We start from the raw sequence: 22,246 nt of genomic DNA on the forward strand, positions 1-22,246 counted from the left end.
GACTCTTATGAACACAGGTGCCAGTGTTTCCCCTGGATATTGCTTCAGACCTGGTGGTAGGCACCGAAAAAGCACTAAACAGACGAGGCGCTGGGATGGCATATTGGCGTGGTCTGCTTGGTCAGATGGCGCAGCAGGCTTTCTGCAATTTATATTTGTGTTAAAATTTTTGTTCACTTGGCATATTCAAGACTTAAAACAAATTGATCACAAGGAGGGGATGACTTAATAAGCTGCATTTATTGCACAAAAATAAGCTCTTTAACCAATGGTCTTTGCAAAACGTTAGCACATCATGAGCACGGTGTGCATGATTAATTGCTGAATTTATCTGCCTTGGCTTGGAGAAAATTTTTAACCATGGCATCAGGGTATAGAAATTTTGCCACAGGAGGCCCATTTATTGAAATATTCATGCAAGCCCTGAAGTGCTCTCCTTGCAGCCTTTCACATACCCAAAGTGAAGATTTTTCTTTTAGTAAATTCGTAGCCTTGTTCCCTGTTCATGGTGGAGAAATCACGTTTACAGTTCAAACTGCCCACAGGAATGGGCGATCTCGCTCCGCAGTCATTTAAAGTGACTGATTAGGGATACAGCAGTCAGGTGACGTCACTTGCCTTATTGAGCTCATTACCCATTACTGTCCTCACCGAAATTATGAATATGCCTACGAAATAAATCCTGAAATAAATACACTACTCACAAAAAGTTAGGGATATTCGGCCTTTCGAGTGAAATTTCAGGATGAACCTAAAATGCACTATTACCTTTACTTAATTTGACCTCTAAACTTTTGAATGCACATGTCCAACTGTTTAATGTTTCAGTACTTTTTGCACAACACGCTGTTCTCTAACAAGGAGCTGAACGGCAAAATTCACAACAGGTGTTTGATCCATGAATCGACCAATACATTTCGTGGTTCAATTAGAATTGGTATTTAAACAGTCCTCTTCATCATGCTGTTCACATTTTGACATCATGAGACCACGATGACACCGAACAACTGATCAACAGTACCTCGCCATTGCGAGGCTTCAAACAGGAAGAGGGAAGAGGGAAGTGGCCACTGAGCTTAGAGTGTCATCAGCAGCTTGCAACAGAGATACAGAGAGACTGGAAGAGTCACAGAAAGGCATAGAAGTGCACGTCCTTTGGCCACCTCCCACACTGATGACCGCTTCATTGTGAACAGTGCCCTGCGGAACAGGATGATGAATGCCACTCAACCGTTTACATCAGCGTGGTCTGCGTGCTGGACGACCTGCAAGGGTACCTGACCACACCACCAGGCACAGGCATCATCGTCTTGCATGGGCCAGGGATCATTTACGCTGGACGAGGGACCAGTGGCCTCAGTGCTGTTCTATGATGAAAGTCGATTCACGTTGAGCAGAAGTGATGGCCGCCAACGATGTTGGAGGCGTCAAGGAGAGCGCTATGCATCAGCCACTGTTGTCACCAGATGAGCCTTTGGTGGTGGTGGTGGTGTTACAGTGTGGGCAGGTGTGCCTAGTCAATACAGAACTGCCCTACACTTTGTGAATGGTACAGGGACAAGCCCATACTACCTGTATAACATCATTATTCCAGTCATTGTGCCCCTGCATCAACAACACAGGCCCCATTTCATCTTCATACCAGGGTACCTCAAATGGAGTGGCCTGCACTTTCTCCAGACCTGAATCCCATAGAAAACCTATGGACCAAAGGACCTAGGGGGCTGGTATCCCAGCTGGTGGGATCTTTTATTCTGATTCATGGGATCTTTTATCAAGGTCATCGTGCCGCGGGGTGCAAAGTGACAGTAGGTCATCTCTGTCAAATCCCGTATCTCCTATAAAACCCTACTTTAACCTACAAATCCCTCGCCCCGCAGTACCTTGCTGACCTCCTTCACCCCTATGCCCCATCCCAGAAGCTGCGGTCCTCAGACACGGGTCTGCTCTCGACCCCCCCGCATGAGGCTTCGAACCTTTGGGGACAGAGCCTTCAGTGTGGCAGCCCCCACTCTCTGGAACTCTCTCCCCACTGACATTCCGAATGCTCCATCCCTGGCCACCTTCAAAAGCCTACTAAAAACCTACCTCTTCAACGAGGCCTACTGCCCCTGACCCTCTTTTATTTTTTATTTTTTTCCTTATTTATCTTTTTGATTTTCTACCCTATCTTGTTTAATTATCTACCTTGCCTTGTTTGTTTTTTGTTTTTCCATTGTAAAGTGTCCTTGGGTTCCTGAAAGGGGCTATATAAATCCCAGTTATTATTATTATTATTATTTATTCTGCGCATTTTTACATCCCTCGTTTGTAAATATGTTTAAATAGCATAAATGGACTGGAAATTCCAATTAAAAAAATACCATAATTAAGTGCCTAACCATGCATGTCTTCATTGGAAAAAAAGTCTATTGGATTTATGACATGAAAGAAATATGTACTGTACACCCTGTACCATGTACATGTCAAGAGTTTTGTGATCTTGTAGAAGAGGTTCAAAGACATTGTCTTAACCATACGTTTTTACAGCCTCACTTTTGCAAAGTACTGCAAGATACATAGATGATGAAGATGAGTATGAGCCGTTTCGCAGGTTATTCAATTGACACCACACAGCTTTTTTTTTTTTTTTTTTTTTTCCCAAGCCTAGGGGGTTGCAGGTCTCAATCATCAACATACAGGCACAGTGATATTCCTAACTCGTCTGCATTGAAGAAGCTGTTTTTCTTAATATGGTCACCATCTTCAGGGGACCTAAATTCATGATATGGTTCAAGTTCAATGTGATTCCATAAAACAGAATCTTTTCTTTGAATACTGTTCGCGTTGATACGTAGTGCTAAGAGGGTCGCCCTTTTCAGTTGCTTTCGGACAGGGTTAGATAAGCAAACGGCTGTAGGGCTTTCGGTAACTACAGAGTCATCAACTTGTAGGTTGTGATGCTGAAGGATACCACTTACAATACCGCTAGATAGTGGGACATATGCAGAGTTTTTCAAGTAGTAAACTTCTTGTAAAAATTAATCAATAGCGGCACATGGTCTAAATATTCCAACTTCAGCAAGGCTGAGGGGTCTTGATATTTAGAATAATATGGGTTAGACTAAATATTATAAACGCCTCTCTAAAACAGTTTCAACAAAAATGTTACATGAGAATCTTTAAGAAAGTAGGACTTTTTACATGGCGGATGCATAATAATAAACAAGAAAATAATATAAGAAATAATAAACGAGAAAATATGTATGTAATTGTAATTCTTTTAGCACACAATATTTTTTTAATTAATAGCATCATGCTGAGGAATTCATGAGGCTCTTGTTCAAACACATCAAGTAAACCAGCACAAGCATTTGAATAATGATACTGACCACAACTACAGAGCCTTTGAAACCGCACTCGGTTGGAGGATACCTATACAGTAAAAAAAATTCTGTGTAATTTTAAAAATATTTTATTTTTCCAGCTAGTGATTGAAGCTTTATAGAAATCAAATCAATTTCCTGTATATGTAAATCTTAACAGCTCATCTAACTGTCAATTCAACCTAAGATTTTGTTCTAAACAAAATACAATTATTTAAGGTAATTGAATAATAATACTCACCACAATAGCCTTTGGAACAGCACTCAAAGTAAAGAAGAGGTCAATCAATGGCCTCTATAGGTAACAAGTTAAATGTAAATTTCGAAATAACATAAGACATAGGAATTAATAACCTTGGGAGGTCATATTTGCTTTTATAAAAGGAAAACTGACTAACACAGTCTGAATAAATACAATATTGTTTAATTAAAATGTGTTTATTTAATTAATATTTATTTAAAGTCTGTTTCAGCTGGGGTGTTCGAATTTTCAGTCAGGATGCTTTTGGCTTATGCTAAGTTACTCCTCCCCCATATTGTTTGCTTGTTTAAAGATGCAGTGTGTAGAATTTACGCAATGGACTAGGCAAAAATGAAGTATAATATTCATAATTATGTTTTAATAATTGTATAATTCGATGGAAAATAAGAATCATGTTTTTGTTACCTTAGAATGAGACGTTTTTATCTACATGGGCACGGGTGCGCTTCATGGAGGCCGCCATGTTGCGCAGCCATGTTTCTACGGTAGCCCGGAACGGACAATCCAAACACTAGCTCTAGAGAGGGCCCTTTGCATTTTTTGCGCGTTTCGCGACCACAGTCTCTTCTACGGAAGCCACTAGGTTGCACCGCCAATTCAGTTGGTTGTGATCTGCTACCTTGCCACTGGATGTAACTGAATTCTATACACTGCACTTTTAATACTGCGTTTTAAGTCACGTCCCTTTTATACGGATTTGAGAAGATGGGTGGACCTATGTTCTATAATTCTTCCAACTCCAAAACACATGCTTCTAGCTAATTCATTACGTTAATGTTGTACAGTGTACACATGAAAATATATTTAAGGACTGATAACATTAGCATAGCTAGTCATAGTCACATTAGCATTAAGATTGACATTGTTTTGCTCTATTGCCGGCAAATAAAAACCTAAACCTTTAAAAACATTGCATAAACAGACTACCTCGAACTCTGGAATACATTTGATAGGTTTCAATTACCTTCACCACCATGTACAGGGCTTAAAGTTCTCCCGCACGGTGCCTAATTTCTGGTGCATGGCCGCTTTAGATTCACAAACTATTCTCAAGGAAAAAAACTAACAAAACACTCACTCCACGTGGGGTTTTGTTTTGGATGCGGTTTATTCAATCATGTTCAGCGAAGCAAAGAGGTATTTCACCTACAAATGGTATGAGAGTAATGCAATTCTCTTTTATCCAAAAATGACAACGCAGCTTATGAAACCTGGCGAAGATGTGGTCATAGTTGAGAAAGGAGTTAAGAACAAATGGCGCTGGGCATGGATAGAGGAAACCGGTGACCGTGTTTTCGATCAATATAATACGTGTGCAGGTTCATTGCAGAACAATATCTGTCCTCCACAATTGCTCAGCCACTGATCAATCTGCGTAAAAGGCTGTCTAAATTAATGGTGCAAAGCACATACTGTTATAGAGAAATAAATCTGTGTAATTCTTCCTCGTTCCACCGACCCCTAGTTAATATGTACTTTTTGCTTCTCACAGTTATTCCAATGCCAGTATCTTGACTTATTTGGCATAATCTGTGGAGAGGAGATGACTCTTCCCCAATCCCTGTTGGTGCAGTAACAATAGTAACAGTTCAGTATTTGGGAGTTTGGAAGTTGGCAATAAGTGTCCAAAGTGCTCTAAGCAATCATGCTACCTCTGAGTATGATGCATCTCTCTCTGGCACAAACTAGACAGTGACAGCTGCTGGCTCTGCTCCAAACCAAAGTGTGGAGCAACCAGTCCCCAGCCAAAACTAGCACCACAGCATCAGCTTCCCAGCCCTCCCCCCTTCCGATTTATCGCTATAACTCTACTTGCAAAAATGGCCACTGCAGACCCACGTTCCAACACGGTAGACACCGTCTTTGTTAACCTTCTGCCTTGGTCCTCAATAAGCTGTAACCATTGTAATAAAATGTTTTCATCCTCTGGAAACAATTTCAGTGTCGATTTTTACATCTGGGAACAATGCACAATCTGTGTGCCGTGCTGGCGAGCTATGCGCTTTTCTGATAGGAAAAGCCCACACTCTTATGTTTGACAGCGGCTTTTAATCCCTCGTCAGCAAAACTACTGGTTTTACTGCAGTTGGAGAGTATTGTTTGCTCTTCTTGGTGTACAAAAACCTTCTTATTTCCGCAGATTTGTCACGTTTTTTTTTATACTCCAACAATGGCTAACAAAACATCTTAATGAGCATGTGCATGTTTAAGTTGGCTATACGTTTACAACCGTTGTCTCCCCTGAGATTGAATTTCTCTTCAGTGGTGAGGGGGGAAAAGCAGAGCATATGATGGTGAATGCAAAAGAGATGCAGTCAAAAGGAGCAATTGGCCTGTCAGTCTGGACTTCCTGGCGCTACTACACTTTACATGAAGTCAATGCATGAAGTCATCAGGCAATGTAAGTGCATTTTAAGTGTGTTGACTGCATTATGAATCTGCTTGAACTGCAATGCAATTTGAGCGTAATACCATGTGATGCATTTCGACTTCAGGTATCTGCTATCCTCATACTCTGCAGTTTCATGATGAGATATTCAAACCTTCAATGCACATTTTATTTACTCATTTCAAATTGCTTCAAGTTCGTTCATTTTTTGTCCTTTTAGTAGCAAGGATGCAGTTTGCAATAAGAACGTAATAACTATGAATACATTTCTAACATGTTAGATTTCATTCATTTGCAACATGAATTGTAATTAATATCCTTTACATCCAAGACTTCAATTACAAAAAAAGAATTATTGACTATAGATTACATTTGTGACAATTGAAGAAAAAAACTGACAACACTAACCCTTTCAATTAAGGATTTTGCCTTTCAACCCCCATCTAATGTTTAGCATGCTTTAGACACTAACATCAGTTGGATTTGCAATGAAAGGATAGGTGAAAATAGTTAGTTAGTTAGTTCCTCCCGTTCCTTCTGGAACATTAGGCGACGAGTCCCCTCCATTTGCTCCGGTCCTTGGCGACCCTTCTTGCTCCATACCAGCTGACACCCATTTCATTAGGGTCTTCCTTGGCTGTCTGTCTCCATGTCTTCTTTTGGCCTCCCTCTCTTCCTCTTTCCACCCTCTGGCATCCAGTCCATTGCCACACTTGCCGGTCTCTCTCTTGGCAGTCTAAGTACGTGCCCAGCCATTCTCTTTCTCCTAGCAGAGACAATATTGGACAGGGCTGCCACCCCTGCTCTTTTCATCACCTCCTCGTTGGTGATGTGATCTCTCCATGAGATCCTCAAGATGAATCTGAGGCATCGTCGTTGGAAGACATCCAACTTGTTGGTGATGCTGGCTGTCTTCATCCACGTCTCACAGGCGTAGGTCGCTGTTGGGATGACCACTGACATGTAGAGGCGTAGCTTGGTGTCCGTATTGATGGCTTTGGACGACCAGCTGTTGCGGAGCCGTTGGAATACTCCTGCAGCTTTGTCGATTCTAGTTTGTACATCTTGTTGTACATCTTGTTGAACAAGCCAGCTTGTTCTTCCCTCAAGAAATTATCCACCTCTTCTTTTAGGCGTTGGAGGAGTACACTGCAGAATACCTTGCCAGGGATAGACAACAGTGTGATGCCCCGCCAGTTGTTGCAGTCCGCGAGGTTTCCTTTCTTAGGCAGCTTCACAATGACCCCACGTCTCCAATCGGCAGGAACTTCTTCTGCATGCCAAATCATGTTGAACAAGCAGGTGAGGCTCCACAACGACCTCCTGGCCGTGCTTCAACAACTCAGCAGCTACCTCATCGAGTCCCGGTGCCTTGTTGTTCTTGAGGCTCTTGATTGCTCTGGCAACCTCTGTCCCGGTTATCTCCTCTGAAGTAATATTCAGGATTGCAGCTGATGGTTCCCGGTCAAAACTGAAGAGTGTAGAAGGTGTTGGCTGGTTAAGAACCTCGCTGAAGTGTTCCACCCACCTAGCCTCCTGTTCTTCGTCGCTCAGAAGTGCTGTGCCATTCTTGCTCTTGATTGGCACACCGGAGCTGCTCCTGGAGCTGGTTAACTCCCGCATGATCCTGTACAGTGTTTTTGTGCTGTTCTTCTCTGCTGCCTCTTGTGCCTCTCTTGATTTCTCGTCCAGCCACCTTCTTTTGTCGCTTCTGCCATTCTTCTTCACTTCCCTGTCCAGGCGCCTGTACTCCTCATCTTCCATCCTCCAACTCCGGAGCCTCCTCTTCTGTTTGCTTTTTATCTTGGCCATCTTCCTTTCATCAGTCAATTTCCATGTCTTGTCTGTTATCCATATTTCTTTGTTGGTACCTCTTCTTCTGCCTAAAACTGCCTCTGCAGTCTCAGATGGCACGGGAGAACAGGCTCCACTGCTCCTCAATGGTTGTTGGATGTTGTGGTACCTCAAGCTTCTTTCTCAACTCCTCATGGTAGCTTTGTGATATGTTGGTGTTATTCAGCTTGTCCACCGCGTAAGGTCTCTTGGGCTGCACCTTTTGCACCTTCTTCAGCTTCAGCCTGATTTTACCCACCACAAGGAAGTGATCTGATCCTACATCTGCACCTCTGTGGGAGTGAACGTCTAGCAATGACGAGCGCCACCTTGCGTTGAAGCAGATATAATCCAGCTCGTTCCGGGTTTCGCCGCCAGGCGACACCCAAGTCATCTTGTGGATCTGCTTGTGTTTGGAAAAGGTGTTGCCGATGTTGAGACCATTGGTGCTAGTTAACATCAACAGTCTCTCCCCGTTGTCATTTGTGGAGCTTGCGGACCCATGTGGTCCCACTATGGTGTTAAGGCCCCTTCTGTCGCTATCCAGTTTTGCATTGAAGTCTCCAATCAGGATCTTGATGTCATAGCTGGGGATCTCTTCAAGCACGGTTTTGAGCTGGCTGTAAAAGGCGTCCTTGTCTTCCTCTGAGGCAACTTCGGTTGGGGCATAAACGATGGTTACTTTGGCATGTCTGGTGTAAAGCCTTGCTGTGATGATGCGGTCGTTCACCGGCTTCCATCCAACTAATGCTTTTGCTGCGCAGCTGGAGAGGATGATGCCGACTCCATGGGTATGGTGATCTTGCTTCCCAGAGTAAAGAATGGTTGCTCCATCAATCATGAGGCGCCCCTGTCCAGCCCACCTCATTTCACTAATGCCTAAGATGTCCAGGCGATAGTCTTTCATAGTCTTCAGCACCTGGTCCATGCGGCCACACTGGAACAGGGTGCGTACGTTCCAGGCGCCTACTTTGGCCTTGGTGTTGAAGATCGGGGTTGTCAGGTGTGCCCCCCTCGCGGGTGTAGCTTTCAAGAGTCATGGAGACACACAAGCCTCTCCACCAACGACAAAGTACCAGCACAAGGAGAAAGTGAAAATATCGCCTTGAAAATAACCCAAAATACCACCTTGGTTCCACAGAGGGCATCAAAGTATCCTGGAACATTATGAATTAGTGTGTATATTCTAGTCAGATTTCAGCTTCAAGTCAAATTATCACTGTTAAATGGGTAAAGATTCTCATTTTTATTGTCAGCAATATACATCAGAAATTAAATATTCACATTTAAACCATTATCTTAACAGTCAAGTCTTTAAATATTATGTGGAGGTTCATCAATGTCCATTTCAACAATCGTTGGATTGACCTTGACTGGACATGACAGGAACGCTGCCCTTGTGTGACAGCAGGACCTCTGCATGCAGAGTTGAATCTTAGAGCTGAGCTCTCGCTGTAGATGAGTCTGAGTGTGCCGAACGCACAGGTGAGTGAGTACCACCTTCAAACAGCCGAAACCTTCTATAGCAGTCTAGCATGACCTCAAGCCATTTTCTATTAGTGCTGGTAAACCATTTTGTTTCCTAAAAGAAAGCATTACGCAATGACCAGGAGAATAGCGGGAGAATTGATAATCGTTTGCTGCCCTTTCATGTCCTTCGCTGTGTAACAATGTTTTCTGCAGGATTTTGCCTTCGTAGGACCTTTGTTGTGTGTTCTTGAGGATGTGAATGAAAACAAAACCCTTCTGGTTTCTGAGAGTGCAGTGTATCCACTTTAGGCAAATAGGATTCAGCAATGTTTTTCATCTTGGCCGATTTCTAAGAGGCTTAATTGAACAGTGTCTCACTGTCAACTCAATTGATTCTCCAAGGAGAGTATTTTAAAGAAAATCAACATGAGACGGAGAGTAAGATGACTGATTAGACATGTGAATAACTGAATGAGAAATGCATTTGTGTATTTTAAATTTTTTTTTTTTTTTCGACCAAAACCTATTAACCCATTGTTTTGCATGAACAATAGTTGCACAGCTCTTATCTTCATTGCAGGACAAGTGAGAGATTTAAAACTTTGCTTTACCTTTTCGGCAAGGTTCAATGGGTCAGACGATTTAATCCTGCTCATTTATTATAAATCTCCTTTAAGAAAACAGGGATCTGACACTGTGGTCAAAAGTGTCTTCAGTTGATTTTTGACCACTCAGTTTGTGTACTAAATCTTAAACAGATTGTCTTTCTTCTACATTAGCAATGGAAAAGCTGCTTTGCAGAAGTGCAAAGGAGTCGATAAGACCTTGAACAACCTGATTAAATTCATGGTTTGCTGTTTTGTTTTTCTTTGTATAATAATAATAATATTAATCAAAATTATAAGCACCTTTCAAGCAACCCACAGACAACAAAAGTTTGCTTAGAATCCGAAGGCCTGGTTGAAGAGGTGGATCTTCAGCCGCGTGACATATCATATAAAGATTATCTGACAATATTGTGAGCTTCCCGTCGTCTAAAGGAAGATTGAACATTTTTTTCTTCTTAAAAATACCTGTTTCACTGCATTTTAGCACAGTCGGAAGCTGCAGCAGGATCAGCAAGTTTCTCATTATTAAAGCGTTCAGTGAGTGCGTTCTATGAACATTTTATAAATGACAATGTCTTTTTAATAAGATCTGGGTTGAAAAATTTCTTTTAAATACCATAGACAGTGTGGTAAATACATTTTCAGCAGATTTTATGTTGAGCTAATGATTACAAAATAAATGTTGTCCACTCGACCGAGAACTTTGTTTTCTGAATGGGCATTTACAATGGTTTCTCACAAATTAAATGGCTTGCCCCATTGGGGCTGTATTGAATATAATTGTATGGCACAAGGTGTGGTTAATGGCAAATCAATCTACCTCAATTGTGCGGTAATCCATGAAAATACATTGTGCGCAATGTAAGTTCATGCAAAAAATGTTTATAATGGGATATTGTTTGAAAAAAAAAATACAAACAATTATCCTTTTAAGTATTGACTCCATTCCACAAGATTTAATACTATAGCTGAACAGGGGGCCTGTCTGGCATTGATGGTATGCTACTGTGCTCCACTGATTGCTCGCCAGACAAAACATCCTTCTCCGTCGTATGCCAACTACATTTTGCTCCCTTCCCCCACCCTTCTTCCATTCATCAATTTCTCCAACTACCCACCCTTCCTGATCTCCACTAGCTCTCCATCTATTGACTCTTACTGCGGCCTTGATCTGAATAGAATTCAATTGTTTCACGCTGTGTGCTACATACACTGTGGTAGAGAGACTCCCTCCCTTCTCTTGCTCTTCTCATCTTGGTCTTTGCCTCCTCCGTTCCCCTCCTCTGCCGAGGAAAGTCTACCGACTCCACAGAGAGGACAGAGATGGACGAACCAGAAGGAGATGCAGGGAAGGGTGAAGGAGAACAAATGTGTAGTAAAAGAGAATGAATCTATACGAAAAGCAGATAGGGAGAAGATGGTATAAAGTGGAATGTGGTTGATTGGCCAGCAAGGCGCCTCCGTATGGAGGAACCTCAAGCTCCCATCATAGAATGAACTGGGAACTTTTAATCCCTCTCAGCCTGACTGGAAATGTATGCCGGAATTTAGCTCAATGTACTGACCACGGAGGGTAAGAAAATAGAACAAAAAATGTTTGTTTCAGTCTTGTGATATTCAAGCCTCATTTATCAATCGTTCAAAATGTGGTCAAAGTCACTGAAATTATAGACCATGATAATCCAGTGCAACAATTGTAATTTAGTTATAAAATATTAATTTATGACGAGGGCTTGACTTGGCAGTGTTACATGAAACTACTGCTTTCAGAATGGTGTGGACATCTTCTTTCGTTAATTACTACATGCATCAGTCTCATTGGTATACCTTGAAATTCTCGATGCATACAGCACTTCTGTTGGCCCCTTGACTTAATGAGGGTTATTAAGAAACTCTAGCACCCAGCTAGCCATTAGCTGTGTATAGAATAAAATGGAATTCCTTACAGTAATTGGCGAACCCAACATTGACGGTTTTATAAAAGTCCTGCAGCAATGTTGACGTTAAGAAAGGTAAGAGGTAAGGTGTTGTCGTGACTTTATTAACGGGTGGAAAAATTCCTCACTGTGGGATCCCTACTGTCAAACCTCTGAGGCAAAACCTCCAGGACAAAGTTCTGACAGTTATGTACTTCCAGTTTGGCTTGTGACTAAACAGCAGCATCGGTTAAGCATAATCAGCGCGCTGTCAAAAAGTGAAGTGCAAGACAAGCTACTTAAAGGTCTGCTAACTTTGGATATGGTGGTGCGGCCTGGTGGCAGATGGGCATACATTGCTTTGGCAGGTTAGTAGACTGGAACGACCCCCCTCCCTCCCTGTAAGTCCAGCTAAGCCGCTCCTTTGCTTTCGCACATGCATACACACATATACTCACACTCCCTCATACACACATACACAAACATTCAGACTGACAAGTACAAAGGGTCGATATAGAAACGCATATTGACTGTCTTTGCAGAACAGTGCTTTGTTGTGTTGTTTTCCCACTTATCTTTCATGTGAGATTGAGCATGTTTTCATCATATCAGAATATTGAGTGATGGAACTGCCTGTTGGGAATCTACAACACAGCAGGGACTGCAAATCAAATTTTCAAGGTTTCACACATACAAGTTGCATACTGATTGTCCACAGGTGTTAGACACAAGCATAGAAAACACTGAGCCCCGGGGGCTTTTCTTTTCCTGAGCAGAAGTTTGAAGCATCAATAGCTGGCACGGCAGGATTCCCAAAGGCAAAAGTAGACAACTTTTCTCAAACTCTTGAAACTTAATCTTCTAAGTTTATCTGTAGTGTCTACTATTTTGCACTGGTTCTTTCCTCGGGAACATAATTGTCATTGAGGTTGTACTCTGCATACACTATACTGTCTATTATGCTCCTTTTCAACAGGTACTATAGGTCTCTGAAGTCCCAAAAACATGGCCTTTTTTTTCTGAAAATAACACTCAGATTATGCATTGTGGCCATTTTAACATGCCTCTATAACCCTCCTGTTCCTGACCAGCTGTTTCAGTATGTGTGTCACTTTAAATTTAAATGAGCTGCTGCTCCCCAAGCCCTCTCTTGAATGGTTTGCCCCAGTTTTGTGGGCCTGTTTTATAAAGTATGTAAACTTTCACTTATTTCAGCTTAGCAGTCCACCAAAATCTGTTTCTGAACAAATTTGAGGCAAGAAATAAGCAATCCAGTTAGGCACGGATTCGCATGGCACAGCCTACAGTTAACCGACCACATATTACGGATGTTAGGGATTAGTCGTTGTTTTTTTTGTACGTGTTTTTTTACGATTCTGACGTAGACCTATTGGCTTAAGAAACACACCACATATATAATATACACCGATCAGCCACAACATTAAAACCAACTATTTATCACTAAGAGTGATTATGACTCCTTAATATTACTTATCTTACAGGTATATTTTAATGTGGGTTACACTGTACCCGACTTAGAATTCTGTCAGTCTAATCGGTTTCAGCTGTTCAATGCGATTATTCGACTATTTGCGGGGGTAAAACAATTATTATTATTATTATTATTTTTTTCAATAGAATTTTTTACCGTCAACACCGTTGACAGTCGGTCGATTAGTCTACACATTTTAACTTCCCTACTGCATACACCTTTTTATTTTTTTTGAGAAAGAAACAATTATTTTTTTAAATACTTTGATTTCCCACATCTGCGGTTTTGTCACGGACAGTTCCCGTGTCATTTCTCCAGCTGTGGGTGGAGTTTACTGGGGGGATGGGGGGAGGTTCTAATTCTTCTGAGGCACTATCTTGGGCTGCCCCCTGAAAGTCCACTAGCCGAATCATTCGTCGGAAACCAGTCAGTCAACTGAGATTCTTCAAGTCGAGCAGTATTTTTTGTCTGTCTGTCTTTGTCTATTTTGCAGTCAGTGTGCATTCCAATAACAGGATAAAACAGATATAAGCTAACAAAATGCACAGAGATAACATTTCAAAGGGGAATTATAAATAAGGGGTATCATTTATATGATTTTGTATGTTGGGAACGTCCGGACACGGACCTGAACACGACTCTCCGTGCGCCCCGATTGCCGCACCTAAACTCCTCTTGGAGAGAAAATGTCTCTCAAGGATCATGAAGTTTTTCACTTTTAAGAGGCAGGTAATGGGTGGGAACAATAGCTTGTTAACTCCACCCCTAACCACTCCCCTACTAGACTACCTGTCATTATCTGTCAGGGAACAAACTTGCAGGGCTGATAAGTTTAAATTGCTAAATGTACATTAAAATAAACTTTGATAACAAACGTAAGCACTATAAAATGTAGAAATATCTAACTCATAGCTTTTTAGGCCCCTAACCCTAGCCCTTTACAACACAACATAAAAAATATTGTGATTTATGACATAGGATATTAATTCTCCATAATGTATTAAACAATACACCATTATATATCATATGAATAGATGAATAGGTTCTTCTAAACTCAACAAAAACATCTCCTTGAAAAAAAAAAAAAAAATCTGGGGAAAAAACAATTTAAATAATTAAATATTAATTTAACATGGCACTTTAAAAAAACTAATATCTGTTGTATTTTTTTGTTGTCTTTTTTGTTGTCTTTCTAACAACAACTATTCCAAGAAGGTCCAGTAGTGACAGAGCCTCTCGCTTTAAGACATCGCATTGTGGGTAATGTAGGAGCCCTGTCTGCACATGGCTGGAGGGGGATGACGGTGACGGAAAGATCACTACGAGAGCGATACACTTGTTGTGTGTTATTACTTTATTCTAAAGGTTGGAAGGTGGCTGTCTGTCTGAGTCCTGCCCGCAAATAAATGCAAGTCCACAAAATCCTGCCTCACAATGTCTCTGTGGAAGGAAATGACTCCGTGTTGAGGTTCCCAACAACACGGTTCCTTTCAAACGGATTAAACACTGCATGTCCATCAGAGACATTTCACCAACTTTTTAAACTTTTGGAACTGAAATAAAATTGACACGATTCAGACCCATACTCTGGAGCTGCAAGTGAACTGGATTTAATCATAATATCTGCAACGTGCTAGCTTCCTTTTAAAAACGAGTGTTTTTTTGGTTTTGTTTTTTAATGAAACACATACAAGGTGGCCAATACAACATTTTCCTGATAGTTGTTTCTTAGTAGATTAGAGTTTAGGAAAAGCATTTACTCTTTCCTGGATATAGGGCACAGAACACATTCTAATACAAATTACACTGTCCTAAGGGGAGGACATTTAAGCTGGTGCACATGGCAATCAAGCTGAGATGTGCATTGGAAAGCAGCATGTGGCTCTGAATGATGGTGTTGGCCTTAAGCTGATTATCTCCGAGCCCTGCAGCAGTTTGTTTGAAGAGAAGGCACTCTTGGAATAATGACTGGAAAGTAGTCATCTACCTAAAGAAAAAAAAAAAATACGAGGGAACGATTTATTTAATTTCTGACTAGGCTTGGTAACGTTAAATAAGTCTCTCACAAAGCTAGAAGATGGGTACAGTAATACATGCAAAATGCTTTCCGAGAAAGCAGCTGTTGGTTACTTTTGTGGACGTAGTGATAAATAGCCAGAGCTTGAGGCGTCCACCCCCACATTTTTGGTCTAAGTCAAACACATTAAGGGAAAACACTTTCTGGGGATGGTATATCTGTCATTGAGACTACAGAGACTTTGAGGGGAGGGTGCTCAAGAAAAAAGGAAAGGCACATGGACCCCCAACTCCGGTTCTATGCATTTTTCCGCTCTGGGCAAACGGAGCAGCACAGCAGAGCCGCTGTACACACATCGCAGGTGTGCCAAGGTGCATGAGGTGTTCCTGATAAACATATTTTACCCAGACAATCCGCTACCTCTATACCCATTAATACTTAAAAAAAAAAAGCGCGCCACCATGAAGTCCATGGGGCACCCACCCCCATCACACATACCTGGTGCTCTATATGCAAATCTTGTCATTATAATATAGCAATATATAATCTGATTGAGAAAGATCTTTATTTTTTTGATTGTTTTCGTAGTTTCTTGTATGGAAAATAAAAAACGTAAACCTAACTTAGAGAACTGGAGCGGATAATTTTTCGTTTGTCCTCCAGACCGGTGTGCACTGGCTCACGTGCCCATGATTTTATTTTACATCTATTTACTTTTGTTTGTTTCCTACATGTATGAAACCAAATTTTTAAACACAACTGAGTTAAGGGACGGTCCCTCTCCGAACTGTTCCAAAAAAACCTGTGCGTCCCCACTGTCCCGAAAGTGTAGATGCAGTTTTTTTTTTTCCTCCCCGTTGCTTTGGGACTTAATTTAGTGAAAACTGGATGTTTTTGTGTAAATACTTTACTTGTAAATAATAAATCCTGCACTTCTGGAATGGTGGGACCGCATTTGCCACATTACGTTCTATGCGTGCGCCCCAAATAAAATCATATATCGCCAATAGCATTGATCTATGAGTCAATCAATGTTAAAAAAAAAAAATATATATATTTTAATAAAAAAAAATTCAGAATGTTAGAGGCGCTTACTAATATAAAAAAATGGGCCGAGAATAACACCTAACTTTGACTGTGATAAGGATTGCAAATGTATTAGATATATTGTATGCGATGAGCCAGTCTGGAAATTCTCTGACCTGTTGTTGTTGACTATTCCTTTACATAATTGACTTTTTTTCTGTCATTGTGATTTTGTTTCCACTGATTGTGCAGTTGATTGCTTTACTGACTGATCTTGTGGTTTACTGGTGTTGACTGATTGTCACACCTCACTGATTGCACTTGTTATTGCCTTGTTGTTGTGATGGTTGTTTTTGCCTTGCAAAAATGAAATGAATGGAAGCATGTTTCACTACTCATGTTGATAATTTAATGTATTATTTATGAATTCAATGTCATGTGTTATTTATTAGTTCATTGTCATTTAATTTCTACTATTGCTGCAGCATCCACTTGCAATGAAAGCCGTAAATCCACGAGCAATGTTCCATATTGGCGTAATGTGGGAAAAGGAGCCGGTGTGGATTTTCTGTAAAAGTCGTTGCAAAAATCTCCCAACTCTCAACCAAGTATAATTTCCGGGAGAATACCGGTTTGCCCGTGAATGGAAGTGTGTGGGAATGGAAACAGTAACATTTCCATAAAGTACCGGTGGCGCTAAATCCAAAGCAGTAACATTGCCAGGACAAGCATGTAAAGTAGTCCCGGTAAAGAACAAAAAGTAGGTTTTTCCAAATATTAATTTCATACAAATATTTGAAAAATAATTTGTTTTTGCGATGGGGGGAGGCGAAGTCAGTCCTATATGTGGCTGAGATCCGAGCTCACTATTTGCAGGTGTTTTCTTATGTTGCAGTGTGTTCAGCTTTCGTTTAGCCCTTCCAGTCTAGATAGTGGCAGCCAGACCCTTGATGTGTTTTTTAGTAATGGATGTGGTGTGGTGGCATCGGCACAAGCGCTTTGCTTGCCCGTACCGGCTGCAACCGGAGAGGGAACGAGCAGACAGGGAGAGGTAGAACGGGTGGAGAACGTTCCTGCTCCGGAAGCTGAGAGTGTGGGACAGGTTGAAAATGATCGCACTAATTTAATACATTGAGTTAGGATTATTGCATATTGGGGCGGGCCTCTGGACCCACTCCGTCAGCGTACGGAACAGAGTCCGTCCGGGAGGGGCGGGGAAACTGGGGGATGGAAACTGAAAAGCTGGTCTCCAGAGAGCCATCGAAAATAAAGAAACAGATTCCGATTGTGTCCCTTGTCGAAGGATTGTCCAGACGATCGCATCTACACGAGGCATAACATACTTACTGTAATCCATTAAGTACTGTATCCGTAAAAGTCATCTAATGTGCGAAAGGACTCCATGACTTCTGTTTTGTATTCCATCCGGGAAAGGGGCTTTAGTATTCCTATTGATTTACTGACACTGGTCACACTGGATGATTGACTTGCTGCTGTTTTATTCATGTAGGTGAGAAGTATGTTCCAGAGGTCTTATGGTGAGGTGGTGACGTTGGCTTCCCCAGCAGAAGAGGAGAGGAGAAACTTCTTCTCCCATCTACTCTTAGTGCAGGCTGTTCGAGCACCACCACGCCCCAAGAGTGCAGGTACCAGAAAACACACACACAGACACAGGCTAATAACTGGTACTTAAGCAGCCCAGTCTGATGAAATTGCTGTTGAAGTATGACGCTGATACAAAAAAAAATATTTAAGTCCATATTTTGATGAATTTATGATTTATTAAGTAATAATGCCTATTACCGAGGGAATCCGTGATGACGTCACGGATAAACATCAAATCCCTGTCCCGGGAAATACCAAATTTGCACCAGAAGGAAGCGATAGCAGGTGTTCAAGTGTCTCTCTACCTACCTCAATCTTGATTATCAATCACTAACAGAGCAGATGCTCCCTTATTGGAATGGTGGGTGTACAGCTCTCACTCAGGGAATTTTTTTCTTATTTTTTTTGTTGTTCAATCTTCATGTGGTTCATTTTCTTCCTCAGAAAAGCTCTTGTACTGCAACAGTTATCCTGTAGGAGGCCAGCAGTTAAAGTTAATTGCTTTTTCATTCAGCTTAATTTTGGGCTGGCTCACCTGAACTGAATTCTTGAAAATAAGCATTTTTTTATTTTTATTAAATTTTATTATTATTTTTTTTTTAAGATAGATCGACAGATTTAGACTTGTGTGTTCAAGATTTAGCTGGTATAATATTCAACTATCGATGAGAAAATATAAATTTAGGAAATAGATCTTATATTGCCTCTACACCAAAATCAGCGGGTTGAGCCAAGTTTTTTTTATTTTATTTTTATTTTTATTTTTTTAACCCAGGTTTTCCCCACACACACTACATTTCATGGTCTCCCATGTGGAAAAAAGGTCAATAACTTCTGATTTTGGATTCTAAATGGATATGAATTGATCGAATGATACACGGATATTCCTGTCTATTTATGCGGCAGCGTCCAAAATTTCAACACGCATCGCATCGCGTCGCGCAGGTAAAGGGGCCAAAATTAGCGGGTCGACCCGGGTATCCTGCTCACATCAGAGCCGATAGGAGGCGGAGCCGATTAAAACCTGGGTTTTTCCTTTCCCATTGGTGAAAAATGCAGATTGTTAGCGGTGCTATGGGGTTTTTAGTGCAGTGAGAAAGGTCTTATTCAAAAAAAAAAAGTAATTATAGGTATATCTTATCACGTAATATCTTTTCACCCCATTTCCTGAATATATTTTCCTCTTCAATTTTTGTCTCTGCAGTGCAGAGGTGGATGTGGTCTTATTCAGCTGTGGTTTAATTTTACTCCAGGTTGAGCGTGGAAACTTCCATTACCAGTCAAAGATGCGCTGCTTAGAAAAGCGTAGGATTGGCTCAGTATGAAACCCAACCCTCCTGGAGTTCTCCACCCCTGCCCTAATCAAAACTTTCCCCCCAACTACCTCACTTACTGGCCTCCACTTCCCTCCCGCTGTCTCCCAATTCCCCCGAGCCTCCCAAGCCATCCGTTCCAGCTCAGTGTGAGAGAACTGTTCACCCCAGCCTCTAAATGACGGTCTGCTTTTAAAAGGAAATGGTGACTAGCGAACATTCACCCGTTTTTCCATTGATGCGCGCACACACACACTCCTCTTTAGAGGTTCCTGCCCTTAATAAGACAGCAGTCCGACTTCCAGCAGAGACGCAGGCAGAAAAGCAGGGATAGGAAGTGTGATGAGAGGCGCCGGCCGCTATTAGCCATAATTAGAATCAGGGTCCGCATGGCTGCAAGCGGGCGCAGCGGCCGATGGTGCCTTTGAGCCTTCCTAACGATGCTGGCAGATGCCTGGGGCTAGGGCTCGTGCCCAGGGAGGAAAGGAGGAGAGGAGATCTGCTTGCCTTGCTTTATCACACTGTCATTGGCCAAGGGCTATCCCTCAGTGTATTTCAAAATGTTTGTGTTTATGAGGAGTTGGCTGCAGTTTTTATTATTTATTTTTTGTTTTGCTTATTTTTTTCTGGGATGGGAGAGGGAAAAAAAAAAAAGTAAAAAATCAAAAGTTTATAGCTCAGACAAAAAGTGAATGGTGGCGGGGGAACACGTTGAGGTCAGGGGTTATGCCTGGAAACACTAGGCCTTTTATCCTTAGCAATGCAACTTGTACACATATCTTTGTTTTCTGTTGGGTAGCGTTGTGTGATTCCACCCCGAGAAGCCTTTGTGTTAGGCTCTCAGAGACCCGGACACACGCCTCCTCCAGGTGTGAGGAGGTCCTGACCTTAGCTGTAGGCTGTTTTGAAAAGTTGTACATGGTTCGCCTGAGCCTCCGTCTATTTATCTTCCACCTCTTTCCCAACTTTTGCGCAGCAGAGCGATGTGAGGAGGTTTTGCCGGTGGCAGAAGCTTCGGGCCCAAGGGTGCTGTCAGCAGAGGAGCAGCACCGACTGGCTGAACAGGAAGAGAACACACTTCGGGAACTGCGCCTCTTTCTCAGGGATGTGACCAAGCGTCTGGCCACCGACAAGCGATTCAGCATATTCAGCAAGCCAGTTGACATTGAGGAGGTAAAGCAGGAACCAGCGGTGACTCTGCGAAAAAGTGACTTCTTCTAATAATTATGAAAAGAAAAAAGAATAGCAAAAAATATATATTTTTTGATCAAATGTACCCAGTGGCAGAAGGGCGTGTGCGTGTGTGTGTGTGTGTGTTAGGGCTGTCAGATGGAAAATTTGATTTTTCCAAATTTGTGTTTCCTTGTGGTTTTTTTTTTTTTTTATATCTCAATCTATTATCAAAACCGAGTTTGATTTATAAATAGTAGAAAATGTTAAACCGTACAGTTAAATATTCCTGTTAAATGTGGAAACGCAGTTCACTTACGAGACGTGGAACAGCGCTGAATAACGCCGATCGATGGTTTCCTTTAAAACGAGCGTCTAGGTGAAGCTCATTCCTCCATATTCCATGTGATGTGAAGTTACAATGTGAAACCGTTTTGATAGAATTCAGCCTTTAAATCGTACTACTCTTACACACATGGAGCCACTGTTGTGAAACGGCGAAGAAGAAAAACCCTTCGCATCACGCACCTACGTTACTTCCATAAACAGATGGTTAAAGCGCAGCGCGGGGGTGTTTCGGTTTCACTTGTCTTCTCCGTATCATTATGGATTATGTGAAGCAAGTGGCAGAAGCTCTGAATTATATTTCGGACCTTAATCTGACCCGTGCGATAGATCCAAGTCAGTGTAAGCAGCGCGTGCTGGACTTCATTTTCTGCGATGATAGTCAGTTCTCTGACAGCGACGCTGAATCTGATATAACTCCAGACTTAGAACATTTCAAACAGTGGATTTCAAACTTAATGTGATGATGAAACGGAATATTTTCAAGAGACCGACGATATGTCCATTGTTGTTACAACGGAAGAAGTTGATGACGTGATGAAGTCTGTTCAGGTTGGTGACAGATTTTCAGATTTCAGATTTTCTGAGACTCATTATATTGATAGACTCTACATTTTGTTGTGTTGTCCGTACTTTTAAACTTAAAAATAATTCCACTTTTATAAAACATGTATATTCTTACTGTTAAGTAAAAGCTTTTTTAAAAACAAAATTAGTTGTGTTGTTGAGCTGTTCATGATTGGCCCATTCAGCAGTATGTTAAGTAGCCATGAGGCTTTGTTTGTCCGCCCAAACCATTTGCATTTCTGGGAGCTGGCTGAATGAACCTGGTGTGGGGTAAACTTTGGAGGTGATTATCTCAGAAATACGGTTTGCCACACCCTTGTCATTAACAAGTCATAGCTTTAAAAATATTCGCTTGATTTGCACGAGTGACACCTTGTTTGGAAGCTCTTGATTCTCCACTTTCAAATGATGTGGAAAAAAAAAATCTCAAAAGCTGCCAAATGACCCTAAAGTACGCGGTGCGTCACATATATCAGTGCAGAGCATTGAGACTGCGTCACAAAGTGAAATAATACAGTTCCCAAAGTGACTGCTTCTCATGGAATTGGGAATCCTCACCCCCTCCATGCTCATTTAAAGTGCTTTGCGATGCACCCAGTTGTACACTTACAAGCCGTTGATGTTTCTAAAGCCAGTTCTTCAGATTGATCTTTCCCCATAGACAGATATTTAACATGACCCCGTGTGTTTTCAGGTGTCAGATTACCTGGAGGTCATTCGGCAGCCCATGGATCTGTCCACCATCATGATGAAGATCGACACCCACCAGTACCTGACTGCCAAGGACTTCCTGGTGGACATCGACCTCATCAGCAGTAATGCACTAGAATACAACCCAGACAAAGATCCCGGAGGTGAGGAGGAAGAT

The 22,246-nt window shown here is 41.6% G+C and overlaps 1 protein-coding gene across 1 annotated transcript in view; it reads left to right on the forward strand.

The window, feature by feature from the left end:
* atad2b (ATPase family AAA domain containing 2B) overlaps nt 1-22,246 on the forward strand; it is a gene marked incomplete at its 5' end in the record, with an annotated part of 132,203 nt that overhangs the window by 33,387 nt on the left and 76,570 nt on the right. Inside the window, 3 exons of the mRNA XM_080024571.1 lie at nt 17,889-18,024; nt 20,273-20,469; nt 22,073-22,232. Coding sequence (XP_079880697.1) covers nt 17,889-18,024; nt 20,273-20,469; nt 22,073-22,232 — 493 coding nt within the window. The remainder of the gene's footprint in view (nt 1-17,888; nt 18,025-20,272; nt 20,470-22,072; nt 22,233-22,246) is intronic.

The sequence above is a fragment of the Zeus faber genome, assembly GCF_960531495.2.
Source record: "Zeus faber genome assembly, chromosome: 2".
Lineage (NCBI taxonomy): Eukaryota > Metazoa > Chordata > Actinopteri > Zeiformes > Zeidae > Zeus > Zeus faber.